Source organism: Ascidiella aspersa, chromosome 6, assembly GCF_963924565.1.
Source record: "Ascidiella aspersa chromosome 6, kaAscAspe10.2, whole genome shotgun sequence".
Classification (NCBI taxonomy): Eukaryota; Metazoa; Chordata; class Ascidiacea; order Phlebobranchia; family Ascidiidae; genus Ascidiella; species Ascidiella aspersa.
This window is the reverse complement of record NC_139452.1, coordinates 10,068,636-10,087,060: the sequence shown is the minus strand read 5'-3', so window position 1 is coordinate 10,087,060 and position 18,425 is coordinate 10,068,636. Positions and strand designations below refer to the sequence as shown.

At 36.0% G+C, this 18,425-nt stretch overlaps 1 protein-coding gene across 1 annotated transcript in view; it reads left to right on the top strand.

Annotated features, from left to right (window-relative positions):
* The first annotated feature begins 1,044 nt into the window (after positions 1-1,044).
* Positions 1,045-18,425, top strand: part of LOC146139619 (uncharacterized) — a 40,295-nt gene continuing 22,914 nt past the window's right edge. The window contains exons 1-30 of the mRNA XM_083392498.1: positions 1,045-1,170; positions 2,711-2,888; positions 3,423-3,566; positions 4,144-4,209; positions 4,807-4,884; positions 4,955-5,023; positions 5,410-5,484; positions 5,552-5,629; positions 5,778-5,849; positions 6,042-6,113; positions 6,214-6,435; positions 6,825-6,959; positions 7,346-7,513; positions 8,770-8,841; positions 9,182-9,341; positions 9,856-10,040; positions 10,836-10,953; positions 11,445-11,616; positions 12,120-12,206; positions 12,335-12,432; positions 12,573-12,767; positions 12,915-12,995; positions 13,254-13,408; positions 13,710-13,913; positions 14,579-14,746; positions 15,218-15,381; positions 15,581-15,662; positions 16,030-16,214; positions 16,318-16,450; positions 17,737-17,883. Coding sequence (XP_083248624.1) covers positions 1,155-1,170; positions 2,711-2,888; positions 3,423-3,566; positions 4,144-4,209; positions 4,807-4,884; positions 4,955-5,023; positions 5,410-5,484; positions 5,552-5,629; positions 5,778-5,849; positions 6,042-6,113; positions 6,214-6,435; positions 6,825-6,959; positions 7,346-7,513; positions 8,770-8,841; positions 9,182-9,341; positions 9,856-10,040; positions 10,836-10,953; positions 11,445-11,616; positions 12,120-12,206; positions 12,335-12,432; positions 12,573-12,767; positions 12,915-12,995; positions 13,254-13,408; positions 13,710-13,913; positions 14,579-14,746; positions 15,218-15,381; positions 15,581-15,662; positions 16,030-16,214; positions 16,318-16,450; positions 17,737-17,883 — 3,779 coding nt within the window. The 5' untranslated portion in view covers positions 1,045-1,154. The remainder of the gene's footprint in view (positions 1,171-2,710; positions 2,889-3,422; positions 3,567-4,143; positions 4,210-4,806; positions 4,885-4,954; positions 5,024-5,409; positions 5,485-5,551; positions 5,630-5,777; positions 5,850-6,041; positions 6,114-6,213; positions 6,436-6,824; positions 6,960-7,345; positions 7,514-8,769; positions 8,842-9,181; positions 9,342-9,855; positions 10,041-10,835; positions 10,954-11,444; positions 11,617-12,119; positions 12,207-12,334; positions 12,433-12,572; positions 12,768-12,914; positions 12,996-13,253; positions 13,409-13,709; positions 13,914-14,578; positions 14,747-15,217; positions 15,382-15,580; positions 15,663-16,029; positions 16,215-16,317; positions 16,451-17,736; positions 17,884-18,425) is intronic.

The window sequence follows — 18,425 nt, the reverse complement described above, 5'->3', positions numbered from 1 at the left end:
ATGTTTGTGTGTGTCTTTCATTGGTATTTAGAAACTAACTTGCCGCGTATATTTAAGATGGTTGTTCACAGTTTTTGGTTGTATGGTTGGTATGAATATGCCGCGAACGAATTTGCTTATAGCGTTTCTCGTGTGAAGAAAGAAGGTTATATGCGCGATGCAATCTTGTTATAATTCCTTTTTTTATTTAACAAACAAGCTAACGAAATGACCCTGAAACCAGTTCAAGCTTAGTTGATCGAACAAAATATAAAATATATCACATAACTCACTTACATCGCCATACGCGACAAATGATGATTCACCAATAAACTAACACCAGTGTAACCAACTTTTCAATTATTTTAACTTAGACCCGTTACTGCCACTTGTGGTTCGTTGACTTCTGATTAGTAACATTCGTTTATTACTAAAAAGTTTTTTTAATTCACCCGTATAGAGTAGTGATTTAAAACCAGAATACTTTTTAGTTTTTAAGACTCTTTATTTACTTTATTGATAAAAAGATACGATTATTCGTTTATAAGATTATAAACAGCAATAAATTAATAAATATGTTTATATATCGCACAGTTGAAGCGTTGTGTTTCAATTTAATTTTTATCACATTATAGCATACCACGTTACAAAACTGCAAATGAGTGCCACAAATATATTTATGTTTTATCGAGGTTAAAAAGGTAGGCAACCACTGGAATATACCACCATTACTGTGATATATGTAATCTCAACAATTGTGTGTACGGCCACAATTTATTTTAAAATATATCAAGTGTTGCTTTCTTACCTCCGACACAAGAAAAACAATATTTGCTCCAGACGTTGCCAATAAATAGTTTCACGTTAAAATTAATTATAGCAACATATTGTTCACGCCTATATTGTACATCTTGCTCCTTTGTTGTGAACTCTTCCCTACTGCTATTGTTCTTCTCAAACTATACTAGATTCCGATCGGTTGCCAACACAAATGAATGCCGTGGCCGAAACTTTTCCAGCATCTTTTTCATTCCAGTCAAGTTTAGAGCCTGATCAACATGTATGCGCCGCGTTTTTTGGTTTGCATTGCATTCTGCATATGTGGAGTAAAGGCAAACTGTCGCCATGGACAGCCGCAATGGACCGGTGAAAAGTTTTGGAATGAAAGATATTCAATGGGATACAACGAAGGTGAGTACGTGATTAGGACACGTTTATCAATCTGCCAGCTCTGGCCGTTTAATATTAGCAGTTTTGGGCATTTATATTGATAGTATAAGAAACGACCCCGAACAAAAAAAAAATGCGCTCGGCTTTGAAATGTTCGCTTGTTATAGCGTCAAGTAAACTAAGCTGAAAATCTGCGGTTAAGTCAACTTAATATTCATCTTCTATGATCAAGTCGGGTATTAGAAGAATTTCCTTATTCAAATAATGTTTACAAAATATAATAGCTCAAGGTTTACACACGACAAAAGCAGGACTGCGAAGTCGGAGACGAACGCGTTTTTGCTATAAAGTCGGACTCGGGACTCGAGACTCGAGTAAGACTACGTAAAAATACCCGAGTCCCGAGTCCAGAGTGCGACGTGTACATGTCATGCACAATACCAACTTTTAAAACTGATATAGCCGTCAACTGTAAGTTGTGAAGATGTAATTTTTCCAGCTATTTGATTTGGATAGATGAATTAAATAAGAACAACCAAGTCGATTGCTAAACATCAATCGTATATAACCACGTGGGGTGCCATTTTTCATGCCTAAGGGTGTGAAGAGATATTTGAAAAATATAAGAAACTCATTTCTGCTCAAATCTTACGACTTTTTGTGTAAGATTGGAGTGGAATTAATCCAATTAAAACTTCCTACGTTATGCTGAGTTGATGTGTGTTGTTACAGTTCCGTTTATTGTGACATTCTACTGATTTACCTATACAGACAAATATTATAGGGGTGCGGCAATCTATTAATTATTGTGCCAAACCGCAAGCCATGATAGGTTGAGAACCACTGCTGTAGAGTCTTGAGCTGGATTTGGAACTTGTTGAAATTGCACATTTGCCTTGAGTCGGACTCGGGTTATTTGTAACCGTCTTAGAAGACGAGAACCAATTTTTTTTTTCGAGATTCAGTCTACCCTTGTGTTGCGGTCTTTCAACATCTTTAGCCGTTAGTAATTATTTAAGGAATACTAAATTAACACATTCATTCAGTACCTCAATGGGGTTTAAGCATTCGTGCATTTCATGGGGGCCGATTACAACGCTATATACACCTCGCGACTATGTGCACGACTATAGCATGTGAGGTCACGCGATTATTGTGAAATTTGAGGCAAAATTGTTTGATTATGTTTCGTTATTGTTCCAGTATGTATAAGTTATTGTTCGAGAATGTTATAGATTGTTAGCGCTTTGTAGATATGTATTGATGCAGTTTTAAAGATATATTCTATGATAGGTAAAGTGTTATGTAAAAGTCTTTATTAGTTGTTAATTGTTAGTCGCTAATGTAGGTAGATTATCGTAAAATGCAAGCTCGTTGTTGTTGTCAATAATTAATAATGCTAATTACGTTTCTTGGTATTTTTAAGAATCAGGCAGACCTTACTGAGGCAGAACATTAGCGCTAATATTAAAAATACCAGGACTCACGCTAAATAGTTATTTACGATAAATATAATCGTAAAACCTTGTTATAATTTTATAGGGATGATTCTTTTTTTTAGCGCGGCGTTTTCCCGGTTTCTGGTCCTACGACTGCGACTTGCGAGGATCGCACCCGGTGGTGCTGTACGGCTACGGTCGGCACTACAGGGATTACCAGGACGACCTGTGCACTGGATGTCGGTGCAACGACTATGCGAAAACGGTCAACTGCACTGAAGGACAGGCGGCCGTCACGCAGCTGTAAGTTCGCTGTTTCTTGGTCGTTTTTGTTTCGCAGGGGTGTAGCATTACCCTGTAGCATTTCTGGTGGTTCGATTGAGCAACTGTTTTATTAAATTCCTTATTTGACCGGCTCTTAACAACCCAACCGTGTAGACTGTAGACCCTACTCTTCTGTCACTTTTCTGTCGATATTAAATTCAGTTAACATGACGTAAAGAGAAATATATACCTATTCCGCTTAAAAGGCATTTACAGTATTCTATGATTATAGAATTTTGTGATACTTTAAATGCTATATGGATTTGGTTAGATCAATGTACTTATTGTTATTACAACTTTCGTATTTTAACATGCAATATTGGTTTAAATTTAGTTTATACAAGATTTGTTTTACCATCCATTTTTGGAACTATAGGTGTGTTTAAGTAAGTGTGTATACCAAAAATACATGATTTTGACTAGATACTAAAATATGTATAGCGTTGCATGATGTGAAACAAACGGCTTTCACATAGCTTAATCTACAAATTATTTGCTTTTTTATTTTAGGTTTGTCAAAAGAAAATCGTACTTCCCAACTATGATAGAATCTGGATTTTTTCTTGAAAATCTCACCCATATTACATTGCTGGGTTTGCCTCTACAACACGTTGCTGTTGACATATTCTACAATCTAACGAAGCTAACTGAGTTGTAAGTTTAATGTCATCCTGTTTAAAACGTTTTCTTGAAGGTTAAATAGTTTCACCCATATAATGCATCTTAAAAACTACTCTTTATTTTGTCAATTTTAGGTTCAATGAAGTTTCGGTAATTGAAAATAGTGAGGACATTACTGAGATTTACGTTTATAATTTTTTTCCAACAAATAAAAACATCCTCACGTAATTAAAAAAAATATTTTTTTAACACAATTTTTATAATGTGCTAATTTTAAAGCGATAACACTTTTAACAAACCGAAGTCCACCTTTTCCATATATAAATTCGTTTTTAAACAAACTTCGTGGTGATCTATGGTTAGAAAATAATGTAGCTTAAATTTAATCCTAAAAATGTTTAGAATACTGTAGAATTGACTACAAACTTAGATAAAGGTAGAACAAAAACCCAAATGTAAATTTATTGTATACTCTGTTAGCCTTTCAAATATCTGCCGGAACTATGTAACAGAGCAACGTCCTAATTTTACGTTTATCCCCTTGTTATTTTTGTTGCCGTTGCATCCGAGCATTCTTTCATCCTATTTACGCAACTCATTTGCTTTTTAGAACTATTCATGGCACGTCACTGGAGCGGTTTCCCGATCTGCAGTTCAACTACGACCTTACATGGATGTATGTTGTGACTGTTTTAGTTTAAATCAGGGCAGCGAAATCGGTTAAAATAACCTAAGTCTAACTCTCGAGTCCGACTCCGGCATAAAAAAACCCGAGTCAGACTTCCGACTTCCGAGTCCGACTCCGGCATAAATGTGCGATTCCATCGAGCTCCGAATCAGGCTCGGACTCTACAACATGTATTTCACCAATCACGTACATTAACTCAATTAAGGTAGATTTCCGGCAATCCACGCATATAAGGTGTCATATAAATCATTTACTCACAATACATCGATGGAAAAATTTCCAACTTTTGCTATTACACTTTTACGATTAATGGTTGGCGTAATATCAGTTTGCAAATTTGCAACTGCTCATGTGCACGTCCGACTCGGGACTCGGATAGTTTTACGTGGTCTTACTTGAGTCCCGATTCCCGAGTCCGACTCCAGCAAAACAAACCGACCCCGTCGAGTCCCCAGTTCGACTCTACAGCCATTCAGATACAGGCTTTATTATATCGACCTTAGTAGAAATATTGCAGTTTGTCAGGAAAAAAATTATGTGCTTATTTCCAAAAAGAATTGTTTTAAATAAATTTTCTATCTGCAGTGATTTAAGCCGTAATAAGTTGCGGTTTCATTATCCAAACGACACCTCATTGGGGATAGCACTGTCAGTTAGCCACGTGTAAGTTTGCATTATGTGTATTTACAGTTATACCAAATGTTATAACTTATTTTTATACTGTTCAAACCAGTAACCTAGTTGAGAACGAAATATCGTGGATTCCACCCAATCTTTTCAGCGGGACAAACGTTAAGTTTATGTAAGTGATTTAACCTCAACTTTTATTAAGTTTTATTTTAAATAAATGTTTGTTGTCGATTCCTTTGCTGACATAGACGACATAAAGACGCAATACGTAGTTTAACTTGCCCCATTGGTTCGTCTATAGTTTTTCTTACCTGGAAAAACGCGTGTTTATTTGAAATAATGGAAGACCTAAAGAACAACTATCACACGGGAATAAAAACATCACCGTACTTATACAAAGAATGTCATTTGAAACCCCGTATAACTTAAATGAGTATGTACCCCGGATAATACTTTTTTCAACGAATCATTAAATATGTTGAGTGGACACCTTAAAGGGCCCACAAATCACAAATCCTATAATAAAACCACTATTTAACGGTCAAAAACTGTATACAGAGCTTTGAGTGCCAATAACATCGGACCCCTTGTACCATCGCAATCTTTCATAAATATGCCATTCCTGCAATACATGTAAGTGATGATTAAAAAAATACTTATACACTTTAATATCTGTAGGTTAAATTTAAATTACATTAAGATCTTTCGACGCCAACAAAATTACTCAGCTCTCCAAAACTGAAATGAATCGATTTCGCGACTCTCCATTGCAACATTTGTGAGTAAAAAAATCTTTTTTTAAAGTAGGTTTTCACTTATAGAAAAAATATGTTTCATTTAATTTTTGTGTTATTATTTTTTAAAGCTTATAACATGAATAACAATATTCTCATTTGCCTAAATTTCGTTTTATTCTCTTATTACAGTAACGTTAGCAACAATCAGATAACCTGTGTACAAGCCCACACCTTTGACAATGTCACTCAGCTAAAGATATTGTAAGTGCTAGCAGTGAAATTTACTTTTTAATAACCAGTATTGTTTTTATAACAGCTAATATTTAAAGTTTGTTATATTTTATCGTTTATTTTTATTTGTTATCAACCAGAGGATTTCGTTACTTATTTCTACTTATTTTAGAATTTATTATCTCTTTAGCTTAATTGGTTGTTGATACATTACAATTTTAGAGAGATGCATCACAACAGTATTCCTGATTTCTCTACTTGCCTATTCCACGGTCTACAGGAGATACTACACATGTAAACTTGTCTTTTTTCTAAGTAATCTTTCAATAAATTTATTATTAGAGACGCTGAAAAAATACTAATACAGAAATCCTAACGTCAATGTTTTGTTCAGAGATCTGAGCCACAACAATTTAACAGAAATTGGCAGAGACGCCTTTCGCGATTTGCCGAACCTGAAGAGGTTGCGTCTGCACAGTCAGCAAATCGCTTGTGTAGATCACAGGGCTTTTGTGGATCTTCCGATATTGGCCGAGCTCTTCCTCGGAAGCAATCAGCTTCCCACTTTCCCTCACGCCACATTCGAATGGAGAAACTGGCCGAATCTGCATTCTATGTAGGCGAAACAAGCAAAAAGTGCTGATTTCAAAAACCCCAAAAAGCTGTACCCGTTATTGATACAAACGACTAAAAATGCTAGTAGGCCTGTATGGTAAAATGTTCATCTTGAATTGGTTAATCAAGTAAAGCAGATAAAATCGATTATTTAAATACTGTTTAATAATATCTTGATATTAAAATAGTTTCTCTCGTTTTTTAAATAGTTGCAAATATTTTTGTTTGCAAAGATGGTTTTCGGTCTACAATTGACGCTTCATTATTATTACACAATTAGATACATTTTACATAAAGAATAAATATAGAATGCAATGCGAATCAGGTCTGGGGGAAAGCAACATTATTTTCACTTCTATTTTATCTATTGTGCTTTGTACTTATCGGCAGTCATGCGGATCGCAACCTTATTAAATCCATCGTTGAATATCCTGAGGTCTCTTTCAAGGGTAGAGAGTGGGAACTGTACTGCAGCGGCTTGCCAAAGTTTGAACCTTTCAGAAACCTGACCAGTATAACTGCAATGTAAGATTTCACCGTTTAACAACCGAAACTGAACATTTCACTTTCAAGCAGAGTTTGATTCATCTGCGCAGTTCGTAAAATAACTCTTTAAAACTGTAATTGCCTTACACGTTTACCTGATTCTCTTTAGCTCACATTTAATTGGCCTGTCATAAAAAAATCTTAAATTGGTCTCTTATAAATATATGTTGAGCAAAATTATGTATTTAGTAATCCACTTGTCGGTTTGCATTGTTCTATAAAAATGAACTCTCTTAAAATATTAAGTTTGGTAACATGGAGTTGATATTCGTAGGCTAGTATAATTAATACATTTCATGTATGAAAATTAACTTTTCTGTGTCTTTTAGTAGCTGTCTTTACATATTTTTTCTTACAAAATACAGGCGTCTCTCTCACAATGAGATTACCAGCGTTGCCCACGATGCGTTCTGCCATATGCCAAGGTTAAGGCATTTGACGCTAAACAACAATCAGATCACATCAGAAAGCTTACACACAGATCTGTTTCTGTGCACCCAGGAAATCGCCTTGCTGCAACTTTCGTCCAACAAGTAAGTGTTCGTTACGAATATGCTGGATAACATGTCTAACTGAACTTATCTGAAAGCGACTCTGTCCAATCCCCACCGGCAAAGCGCGAGAAACTAAGATCGTCAAAGCTATAGGCTATACAATTCTGCAGTGATCATGACGGAGGCAAATAATATAGAAACCCGGCAGTAATACGGTTTTGGAAACATAACAAGTGGTTTACACGGCAACACAAGTGTGGGAAGGCTACACCCTATTTGTAAAAAAGAAATAGAAGGTTCTTTCTATACATTGTTTTCATACTGTGTTGAAACATGAATATATGTTATAATTTATTTTTTAATATTTATTTGATCAAACTGGAAAAGGCGTTTTAACCATTTCAGGATTATATTTCCATAACAATTAGAACAAAAACAACTGCTGAAACTTTCCGAATAATATTCCTAACATAAAAAATCCGTAAAAACACGTGGTTTCTATCACAAAAATAATAAAAACGCGTTCATTCATGATTTGCGTCTGGTTAGTTGGGACGGGACAGCAAAAGGGGCAGCGTTCCACCTCATTGAATCAGTCTTCTTTATAGCGTTTTTGGGCATGCATTCCGATGTACGTAAACTTTCAAAGTTGATGCTGCTTTGGTATGTTTTGCTCTAATTAGTAATTAACTTCACAGTATGCAGCTTTCAAAACTAAAGCTTCAAAAAATAAAATAAAAACAGCAGTTTTTGGAAAACAAATATACTTTTTGACCTCGTTTTTATAGTATTTCAAGAAAATGAGTATTAGCACGGGCAACGCTGTAACAGCCTTGCTCAAGAATTTTAATTTACATCTGTGGGGCAAACATATATGCCATTTGCGCATTTGTCACAGGCCATACAAAGTTCGAGTTCCTGTGTTAACATTGGTTTAATGTTACTTATTTTTTTTTAGTTTGTAATGTTCCGAACAGACATGCCACTCGAACTCTATGCCAAACATTGTAATAGATAGTAATCAAAAACGTTGGTCAACACTATACATTAAAGAAATTTGGGACCACAATAATGAATACTCGGGCCACATTTTGTGTTCTACCATAAAGTCTAATAAAAATGTTTCATCTTAACGAAAATTATTGTAATTATTTTTCAACTATCCATGGTACAACTGAAATAATAACTGAACAAAAGTAATCCCGCAAAGCAACAAAGGAAGCTGTTTAAAAAATGAAAAAGCTAATCACATATTGGTGAAAAAGTAATAATCTTGCAAGGTTTTGTTTTTCCAGATTGGAGTACATTCCACCTGCCATCATTGGAAAAGAACGTTTGCCAAATGTTCGCGAATTATACCTTAATAGGTAGGCCTACGCTAGCCTTAGGTAAATTTAAAAGATAAATTTGTTACATCGCATATTTTTGTACATCAATACTCGGCATTTCAGTAAAATGTACAGCCGTCCGATCTTATTTGGATTATTATTAAGGTAAAATAAAAGAATTGATTGGAACAAACAAGCAATAGCGTGCAACAAACATAGATGTCGTATAGTTTAATTTATTTCTAGAAGTTTAGTTACATATAAACTTGTTATCAATCTTTCTAATTAAAACACATACCCCACCAGAAAAAAAACGCTGCGATGAATCGCAAATAAAAACTATAGATATAAATTTGTACAAAAGCAGTACTATTTTAAGCAATCAGTTTGGATTTGTGGAGGCCGGTGATTTTTCCGAGCTCAGTAACCTGACAGAACTGTGGTTGAACGGCAACAAAATCCTTACGATTGAAAACGGCTCCTTTCCTACTAATCTGGTTCAACTGGGGATAAGATATAATAAGTTCTTCAACTTTAAGGTGAAATGAGTAATGCGTTGTAAAATAGTGAAAAACAGAATGAGGATCATTTGTTAAACGTGTTGTATTTTGATTTGAAGTTAAATCTGTATAAATCTGATTATGTTATTTTGCTTTTGATATAGAAATTATATTACCAAGTTAATAGCAAGTTAAAGACTTTTATCGTTGCTAAAGCATTGTTAATTCAACATAAGTAAAACTACGTTGGTAACGGCTTTATTTCTCGGTTTACGTAAGGAATTGTATTTGATTACACATGTTTGCTGTACTGGTGAATAATGCTGTTCCTGGTGTTCATTTTAGTATGATTAGTCTGCGCATTCGCTGTTCACCTGAATCCAGTTTTAACTTAAGCGCTATACAAGCGTTTAAACAAATCGAACCGGGGGCCTAGACGATCCGGCTATAGCCTACCGAGCAATGGTAAAAAAAAAACTTTAGAATTTACTATCGTCGAAACTTATTGTTACTGTTTAATCCTAATAAAATTTGCAAGCATTTTTTTTGGTAGCATGAGAGCCCCTTTGCCAACTTGACCAAACTACGCGAGCTCTACCTGGACAGAAACGCAATCGAATATATTCCAAGGCAAGCATTCCAAAACCTCAGAAGCCTTAAAATCCTGCATCTGCACTTGAACAAGATAGGTATCATTCCGTACGAAGCATTTCAGGATTCGCCTGCCCTACTTGAGCTGTAAGTATGTGTAAAGCCCACAAGTTATTATCATTACCGTGAAACGAAAAGCGTGGCTTAAATTCATTAAACTAAAGAAAGAAAAAAAAGAAGAAGAATTTTGGCCCACAGAGTTAATTCTACTGGCCTGCGGCAAATGTTTTCCATAAAGATGAAATGCGTTTTTTGTTTTAATTGGAAGCTGAGCGACGATTCATTGTGGATCAAGGCAGTTTTTGTTGCGAGTTTATTTATATTTCCTTCGTTTAACGAAATTCAAGTTAATTAGGTTCAACCGAAAAATGTTTATCCGGACCGCGAACGCACAGTGATATGGACTGCGACGGTCAGTTGAACCCTGATACAGATTTTGTTTATATTCACAATATCGAATATCTTTTAAGCAACTACAGAGCAATTCTACGGAATACGAAGATAATAAATTTAATTAGATTTATATTTTATTAACGGAGCCTGTTGGTTTCCAATGCAAATCAAACACACGTTGCTTTCAATGCAATACCCATTTATAGTAAGTCGGTGAGATGTGATTGGCTAAACACACCTAACATAGCAACGTCAAGTTGCTTCAAATTATAAAAATGACACCCGGCCTTTTCGTGTGTATACCTTCTTTTTAGCATTATAATAATTTTCAGCTTTAAGAGAAAAAAATCATCAAAACGAACTTGACTTGATCTCGGTTTTATAAAATTATATCACGAGTGTTTTACAAAGATTTTTTTGTGTTGTTTGTCAGTACAAATGTTCAAACTAAACTAAATTATATAATCAATTATGAATGAATTTACACAGAATGCTCAGAAACAACGAAATCAGTCATGTCGAAGACGGAGCATTTGGTCACCTAAGCAAATGGTTTCGATACTTCACGTTCCAAAATAATCTTTTGTCGCATTTGCCAAATCCAAAGGTAAAGCTTTAGTGGAATATCAATAAATATAATCAGTCATATACAACAGTTGACCTAACAGAAATATTGGGATTTCGGAATTAAATGTATTTAATGGGTTGTATTGTAGCTCTGTTGTGTTTTGAAAACCAGTTGTAATTTGTTGATTGAAATAGTATGACGTAAGACAAAAATCCAAAAGTTTTTGGAGCACAATGGTTGGAGGTAGTTTCATATGCTGTGCAAAATGAAAAAAGTGGTATTTGAAGCGTTTAAAATCCTACCTATACTTCTGTAAGGGCTTTGATATTCTTACTACGATAAGTTTTTGTTTGCACTTTTACATATTCCGTTGTATTTTTTCCCTTGGTAATGTGACATATTAAACCACAACATGATAGAAGACTTTATACGGTCGAGAACTTAAAAGTGAGCACGAGTGAAATAAATAGGCTTATCTGTAGTACTAAGTTGACAATGGCTACCAGGAAACTGTTTCGATGTTCATACAGAGTAACGACTTTTCAAATCTTCGTGCCGAAAACGTGTGGATGCAGAACAACTTGATAGAACGTGTTCGAGCTCAACAGTTTTGCAACGTAACCGCGTCTTACAACGTCGACCTCAGTTCAAATCGTATAACGGTGGTGGAGCGACAAGGTTTTAAGAACGTTCAAGCCAGAGGTGACGTTAAACAAACGAATACTCTAAAAATGGTTGGAGGTTATAATAAGACGTAGTAAGAATATCAAAGCTCATACAGATATAGATATCATTTTGAACGTTTGGAATATCTCTTTAGCCGTTTTCAACTTTGTTGAAATCAACGTTGTTTATTCCCGTTGAAAATGAATAAAAAGAAATTCAAAACGTTTAAAATAATACGTATGGTATACTGTTGTATGGACTGTGATATTCTTACTACGTCTAAAACTGTAATGTTACGTTTAATCTAGCGCTTTAGTTCTGGCGAAGCGCCTTTGAACTCCGTTTCTGTAAAGCTCCCATTTCCAATTGTATAAGTGTATTATTTAATCCTAATTATTGTTGCAATGAAATGCATGGTTGTTTAGCTCAATGCTTTCCAATTTTTTCAGCTCGCGACTGAATTTTTTATTTTTTTTACACATAAATGTAAAACTATACAATTTTGAGCGTTTGTAAATAAATCATTTTTTCCTTTATAGATTCAATTAACTTGAACGGAAACACCTTTAAATACTTGCACGAAACTGCGTTCGATGGCGTCCAAGCAGATCAAATGTTTATGACCGGTGAGTCTTTGTTTTTGTGTGTTTTTTGCATTGGGCGGTAAATCAAACTATGTATAGTTTTATGTTACACGCACTGCCTATCTAATTGATGACCATAGGGTATAACTTTATATGTTTGCTTACAAAAGGCATGCTGACAAAAACGTTAGTCCCGTGTACATTTCGTGATGTAACATTAGAAAATTGGAGAATGGACGGCGGGGAAATCAATGTTATACAACCGCAGGTTAAGAGTTCGCGTAATGCGATGTATTTTTACCTTGCATGTTTATTATGGATATATATTTTATTATTCAATTGACTATATAGAAGCATAATTTGCAGTTTAATTCTAAAAATTGAAATAAATCTATCTATAACACTTAGGTTTTTTGCAACATCCAAGTCAGCGAAACCTTGAGCCTGAATAACAACAATCTTAACTTGATTGAAGGTCAAATATTTAGCAATGGGAGCTCCGTAAATAAGCTAAAGCTGGGTTATAATCAACTGACATCCATTCCAAACGACGCGTTTAGCGGAGCAAAAATCAGTGAAATTGAATTGAGAAACAACCTCCTGGTATATTTATCATTACTTGTTGTTAATATCTCTCTTGTATTAATCTTATTAAAAAAATCCCAAATTTTGTATCAAGCTTATTAAAAAAAATTACCTAATAAAGAATGCTCTAAAACACACACGCATGGTGCATCGTTTTATTTTCAGGATACCTACCCGGTTGCTTTAAATTCTCAGAAGCTTCAAAGAATCGATCTTCAGTTCAATCAAATCAGGAACCTGCCAAATGTAAGAAAACTTGTTGGTACATTGGCTGCACAGATAGTAAATATTTAATGTCACATATAACCACAGAATATACTGCAATATTCTGAATGCAATAATAATAATAATACCAATGATACATTTTATACAAAATAATTTAAACAAACAAACGATTTTTATGCAATACAATTTATTTTTTACACATAAACTAAAGGAAGCATATATATAGTATTCACTTTTAAATAATAAAAAAGTCACGCATTTAAGCCAATTATATTTTAGAATGCATTTGATGGCCAAAGCAGCGTTCGCTATTTGTTGTTGTCAAACAACAGGCTGTCCGAATTACAAACGGCAGTTTTTGACAAACTGGTATCATTAGAAGATCTTCATTTGTCCAACAACGAAATTGAGTTCATTGAGGATGGAGTTTTTAGGTAAGGTTTTGTGCACCTTTAGTAGTTTGCACTAATCAATATCTTTCAAGTTAATTGATAAGAAAGGAATTTTTCAAGATAGTCAATTACCGATAGTAATAGCGTATTTACGCGGGGCGCATTCACATTTCATGAAGTTTATTCTAAGATCTTTAAAATACGCACAAATTCAGTTTGGGCATTGATAAAATATAACCCGGTACGATCTCAATCCTTTTTATTATGTTACGTTAATTTCCACGCAGATTGAACGCAAACCGGTTTAGCAGTGTTTTTACGCCTAATACGTCTTATCTTGCAGCAACCCGATTCTTAAGAAACTGGATTTCATCGATCTCAGAAACAACTCGATCCTGTATCTTCCTGCATTCGGTGATCTACCCTCGTTGCGAACAATCGACTTGGGCAACAATCAGCTTCTTTCAACAATCAGTGGTCAGGCGTTTGATGAAGTGGCAGACACGCTGCAGGAACTTCGTCTTGATTCAGTGGGATTCCATTGCAAGTACGAGAAATATCAAAACGTGGTGGGACAAAGAAGTAACCCAACTCCTAACAGTATAACAAAACTTGACACACCACGAACCATAACAGTAAAACAGCAAACAAAGATAACAGTAAAAAAGAACAAAACGATCACATAAGTTATCAATAGGAAAATATAAGTCAAGGAATACACTTGTGGAATATAGTGCCAAAGTAACAGCATGACAACAACAATTAAAATTTCTTTTAAATGATCAATTTTAATTATCATACAAAGCAAGATATATTTTGATATTTCTTGCTATTACGTATAGGTGACATGTAAAAAAAAATGCCGTAGAGTATTGCTAAAACGTTACCCCACGGCTACCTATTGGTCAAAATCTATATGTACACTTTTATCAGTGGTTCTCAATCTTCTTTACGGCGACCAGAATACCATAAAGAGTAAAAAAAACGGCGAAGCTTTTGCGACACATTTCCAATCACTGAACATTTTGAAAGTGAACCAAACATAGGACAAATAGCATATGCAAATTTAAATGTAATTGTTATGAGTCTTTTTGTCGTATTTCTCCTGCAAAAAATCTTGCTCTGGACCGATCCCTATATGAAACTAACCATGCATAAATTTGGGTCGCGAATTTGGGTCGATAACGAGATGTAACGCTAAGTTTATTTTAGCTGTGACGTTGTACGTGCCTTGTACCGGGTGCGAAGTCGTATTCACACAACGGGAATATGCTTGGAACCAGCACAAGCCAGTGGAGTACAATTTCATCGCAACGATACAATGGCCGCCGACTATTTCGTCAACGTCATGACTGCCACTCCGGAGACTTTCTGGTGTAGGTGCGTTCACCGCGGTGCTAACAGCTATTCCGTAAAGATTTAGTTTCAGACTGATAAAAAATGCGTCCCTGAGTTTCAGACTTTTAACAATTGCGTCCCACCTTTTATAAGTGATGCTCGAATGGCTTCCCAGTCACATTAACTGAAGATGATACAAGCTCGTATCGAAACGTCTTAATAATCAAGATGATGTCGATCTACTCGGCCTCTTTGCCTTTGCAATTCATTAACCAACAAACATTTACTACAGAAAAGTTATAGTTTAACTGCACGGTGCTAAATTATCATGTGTTAAATATGCTTGAATATACACATTCCTTAAATCAAATTATGGAATCATGGTGAATCATATTTAGAAAATTAATTTGTTTGTAACATTCAAGTAAAATAAAATTCAAAATCGTTTTTTTTTTCTAAGTTAGGGTAATGCTCTAACCAAAGCGTACATTTAATAAATTGAATACTTTATAGCGTCGCAAATTTCACCGCAACCACATCACCGGATTGTGATGTAACGGCAAAGTGGGACCCTCCGCAAAACCTGTACTTCGATTTAAATGCAACATCGGGAATATTAAATGGAATCACATTACAAGATGCTATCGATTGCAATTGCATTGATGTCAATGTGACAAGTATGTCAGACTCTTTTTATATCGACCAACGTGAAATAAAAGTTAAAATAAAAGAAACAAAGGTTGCTTTTAGTTAAACAATGTGGAAATGTAAGTTTGTATGGTGATATTTGGTTTCATCCGTGAAACTACAAAGACCTTTGTGATTACCTAAATTCATTCACACAAAATAAAAATGATTTGTCTTATTTGCTTTTAGGTTCTTCAGGCAACTCAACACAAACAAAAAAATGTGGATTGTTTAATCATACTACAGTTCAACAATGCGTTGCCCAAGTCGTGTAAGTTTAAGGATAAAGGAAATGCTTCTGAATTTTAATTCTTTGTGTAATTATTTTATGTATACTATAACGAATTCTAACTGCACTCGAAAAAGGGTGTAATTACATTTAGATTCCTGTACTCTACCCGTTTTTTTAATCAACACATTTTCGCTTCCGGAATTGTTTTGCAGATCCGTAATTGAATTTTGAAACAGTGTTTAGAAATGTAAAATTTTGCCAACTCAGACATGTTGGTTTCGCTGGTCGCGTAAGTTATTGAAAACTAAAAAAATCGCTTGCGAGAGCTTAAAAGGTTGGAAATAAATGGTGTAGTCATAAACACCCATAATTGCTTTGACATCCTCTCTTTTTTACCGGTTTTTAGCTCGTACAATGTCACCTGTCGTTCTGCCTCCGCCCCTGATTTGTGGAACATCACCTCCGACACAACGGTGAGATTCTTACCAGTCCAACCAGGAACCAAGTATCAATGCGAAGCCCGGATTATTTTTAACAATTCGGAGAGCACGTCTAGCCGACCAGCGTGGGTACAAGTTCTTGATAAACAAGGTTCGTACGTCACAATGTAGCGTTAACTACTTCGATGTGTGATATTAATCATCGACGTTTGTTCTTCTTTCTATATGCTTACGAACAATTTGCTAACTTTCAGTTAACATCGCCGGTTCCACAGCCTCCTCCAGTAAATGGCAGATCCCCATAACTCATTACGACTTTAGCATCAATCACATGGATTTCGGTGGATCGCAAGCAACTTTCCCTTCGAAACCAACATTTGCGTTCAGGTTTCTCAATTTATATTGTCATATTAGACATTGACAAGGGTGCTTACAGTTTATACCAAACTATATATGCTGTTTCGTTGGATAATGTTTTGACGACAATCTGATTGTGTCACTTGCAATGCCGGATATAGAGGGTAAATGTGCGATTAGCCTACAAAATATAACTCTTTAAACTTTACCATGCAAATACATCATTTTTTAAGTTTTAACCACATTTGCTATATGTTTGTTGCCGTTTAATGAAATATTTTTTTTCCAAATGCGCTATGCATAGCATGCCTTGTTGCGCCTTGTCACTCATTAACTCCATAAAGTGCAATTTCTGATAAATTGCACTTATTTACATATTTGCGCTAGAGAACAATTGGAGTTTTGACGTTAAGTAATGACGTAACTTTCTAAAGTCATATCTGAAAATCGTCATTCCCTTTAAGAAAAATCCTAGATCATTAGGCCTACCTGGTCCAAAAACATCATGGTAAAATCAGACCATGACAAGTCTGCGACGGTGTTTCAACCAGGGCTGGGGAGCCACCGTAAAATAGCATTAGCTCCGGCTCCTGCTCCGGAGCCATCAGGCAATTATTAAATGGCTCCGGCTCCAGCTCCGGAGTCGTAAAACTCAATCCTTTGGCTACGGCTCCAGCTCGGAGTAGTAAAACTCATATCCTTTGGCTCCGGCTCCAGCTCCGGAGCCATCAAACACACACCCAATGACTCCGATTCCAGCTCCGGTGCCACCAGTCACTTATTCAATGGCAAGTTTGAAAATTTGCTTTTGGCTACTAACGTTGGAGATGGAACAAAACATAATTTCTTAGCTTTAGCACCACAAATTGAAAAATGGTTCCAGCTCCACAAAAATAATAAAAAGGGCTCCGGCTCCGGCTCCAGCTCCACAAAAATAATAAAAATGCCTCCGGCTCCGGCTCCAGCTCCACAAAAATAATAAAAATGGCTCCGGCTCCGGCTCCAGCTCCACAAAAATAATAACAATGGCTCCGGCTCCGGCTCTGGCTCCAGAGAAAATGCTTAGCTCCGGGCTCCGGGCTCCGGGTCCCGGGCTCCGGGCTCCGGGCTCCGGGCTCCGGGCTCCGGGCTCCGGGCTCCGGGCTCCGGGCTCCGGGCTCCGGGCTCCGGGCTCCGGGCTCCGGGCTCCGGGCTCCGGGCTCCAGCTCCGGCTCCCCAGCCCTGGTTTCAACTGCAAGTTGTATTACCGGATATTATCTTTGCCAAGTGATACTGACTGCTGTTTTACGTAAGTTTTCTATATTTTTTTCGACAAGTCCTTTTGGAAGCTGGTTGTCTACTGGGAGCAATGCAACGCTGGATAAGTTTATTGAGTGGTTCAGGGCCATATCTGGAATAAACCATGACTTCGACATGGAGTTTTATTTGGAAACCAATTCCACGATCGACGATCAGACCTATCGGTCAGTTATTTATAAACTTTATTGTTTAAAAGAAAAACGTAATTATAAACGATCCAGGAAAAAAAGCTTTGATGCTTGATCAGTTTTCCGCAACATTTGTATAGAATGCTCTACGCCAGTGGTCGGCAATCGCCGGTCCGCGAGGAGTTCATTACCGGTCCGTAGCAGGGTTTCCAGATCATATTTTGTAAAAAATCCTCATACGTACAATATATAGAAAACGGGACATTTATAATGTTTTTTTGATGTTCAAGCGTGCTCACCCCAAAGTGCAATAGAATCAAATCATGCAAACAATGTTTATCAACAATGTTCATGTTCAGACAGGAAATTTTAGAAAAAACGCATGCATTTTAATTAGGACATTAAAAAAAGTTGTTGCTTTACTCAACATTTGTTGCTTTTAAGGCCGGTCCGCGACAAAAATTCAGTTTTAAACCGCTCCGCAGTGTAAAAAAGGTTGCCGACCCCTGCTCTACTCGACGCAAAGTATCTTTTCAACAGGAACATAATGTATAGATTTTTTGAACGTACTATACATC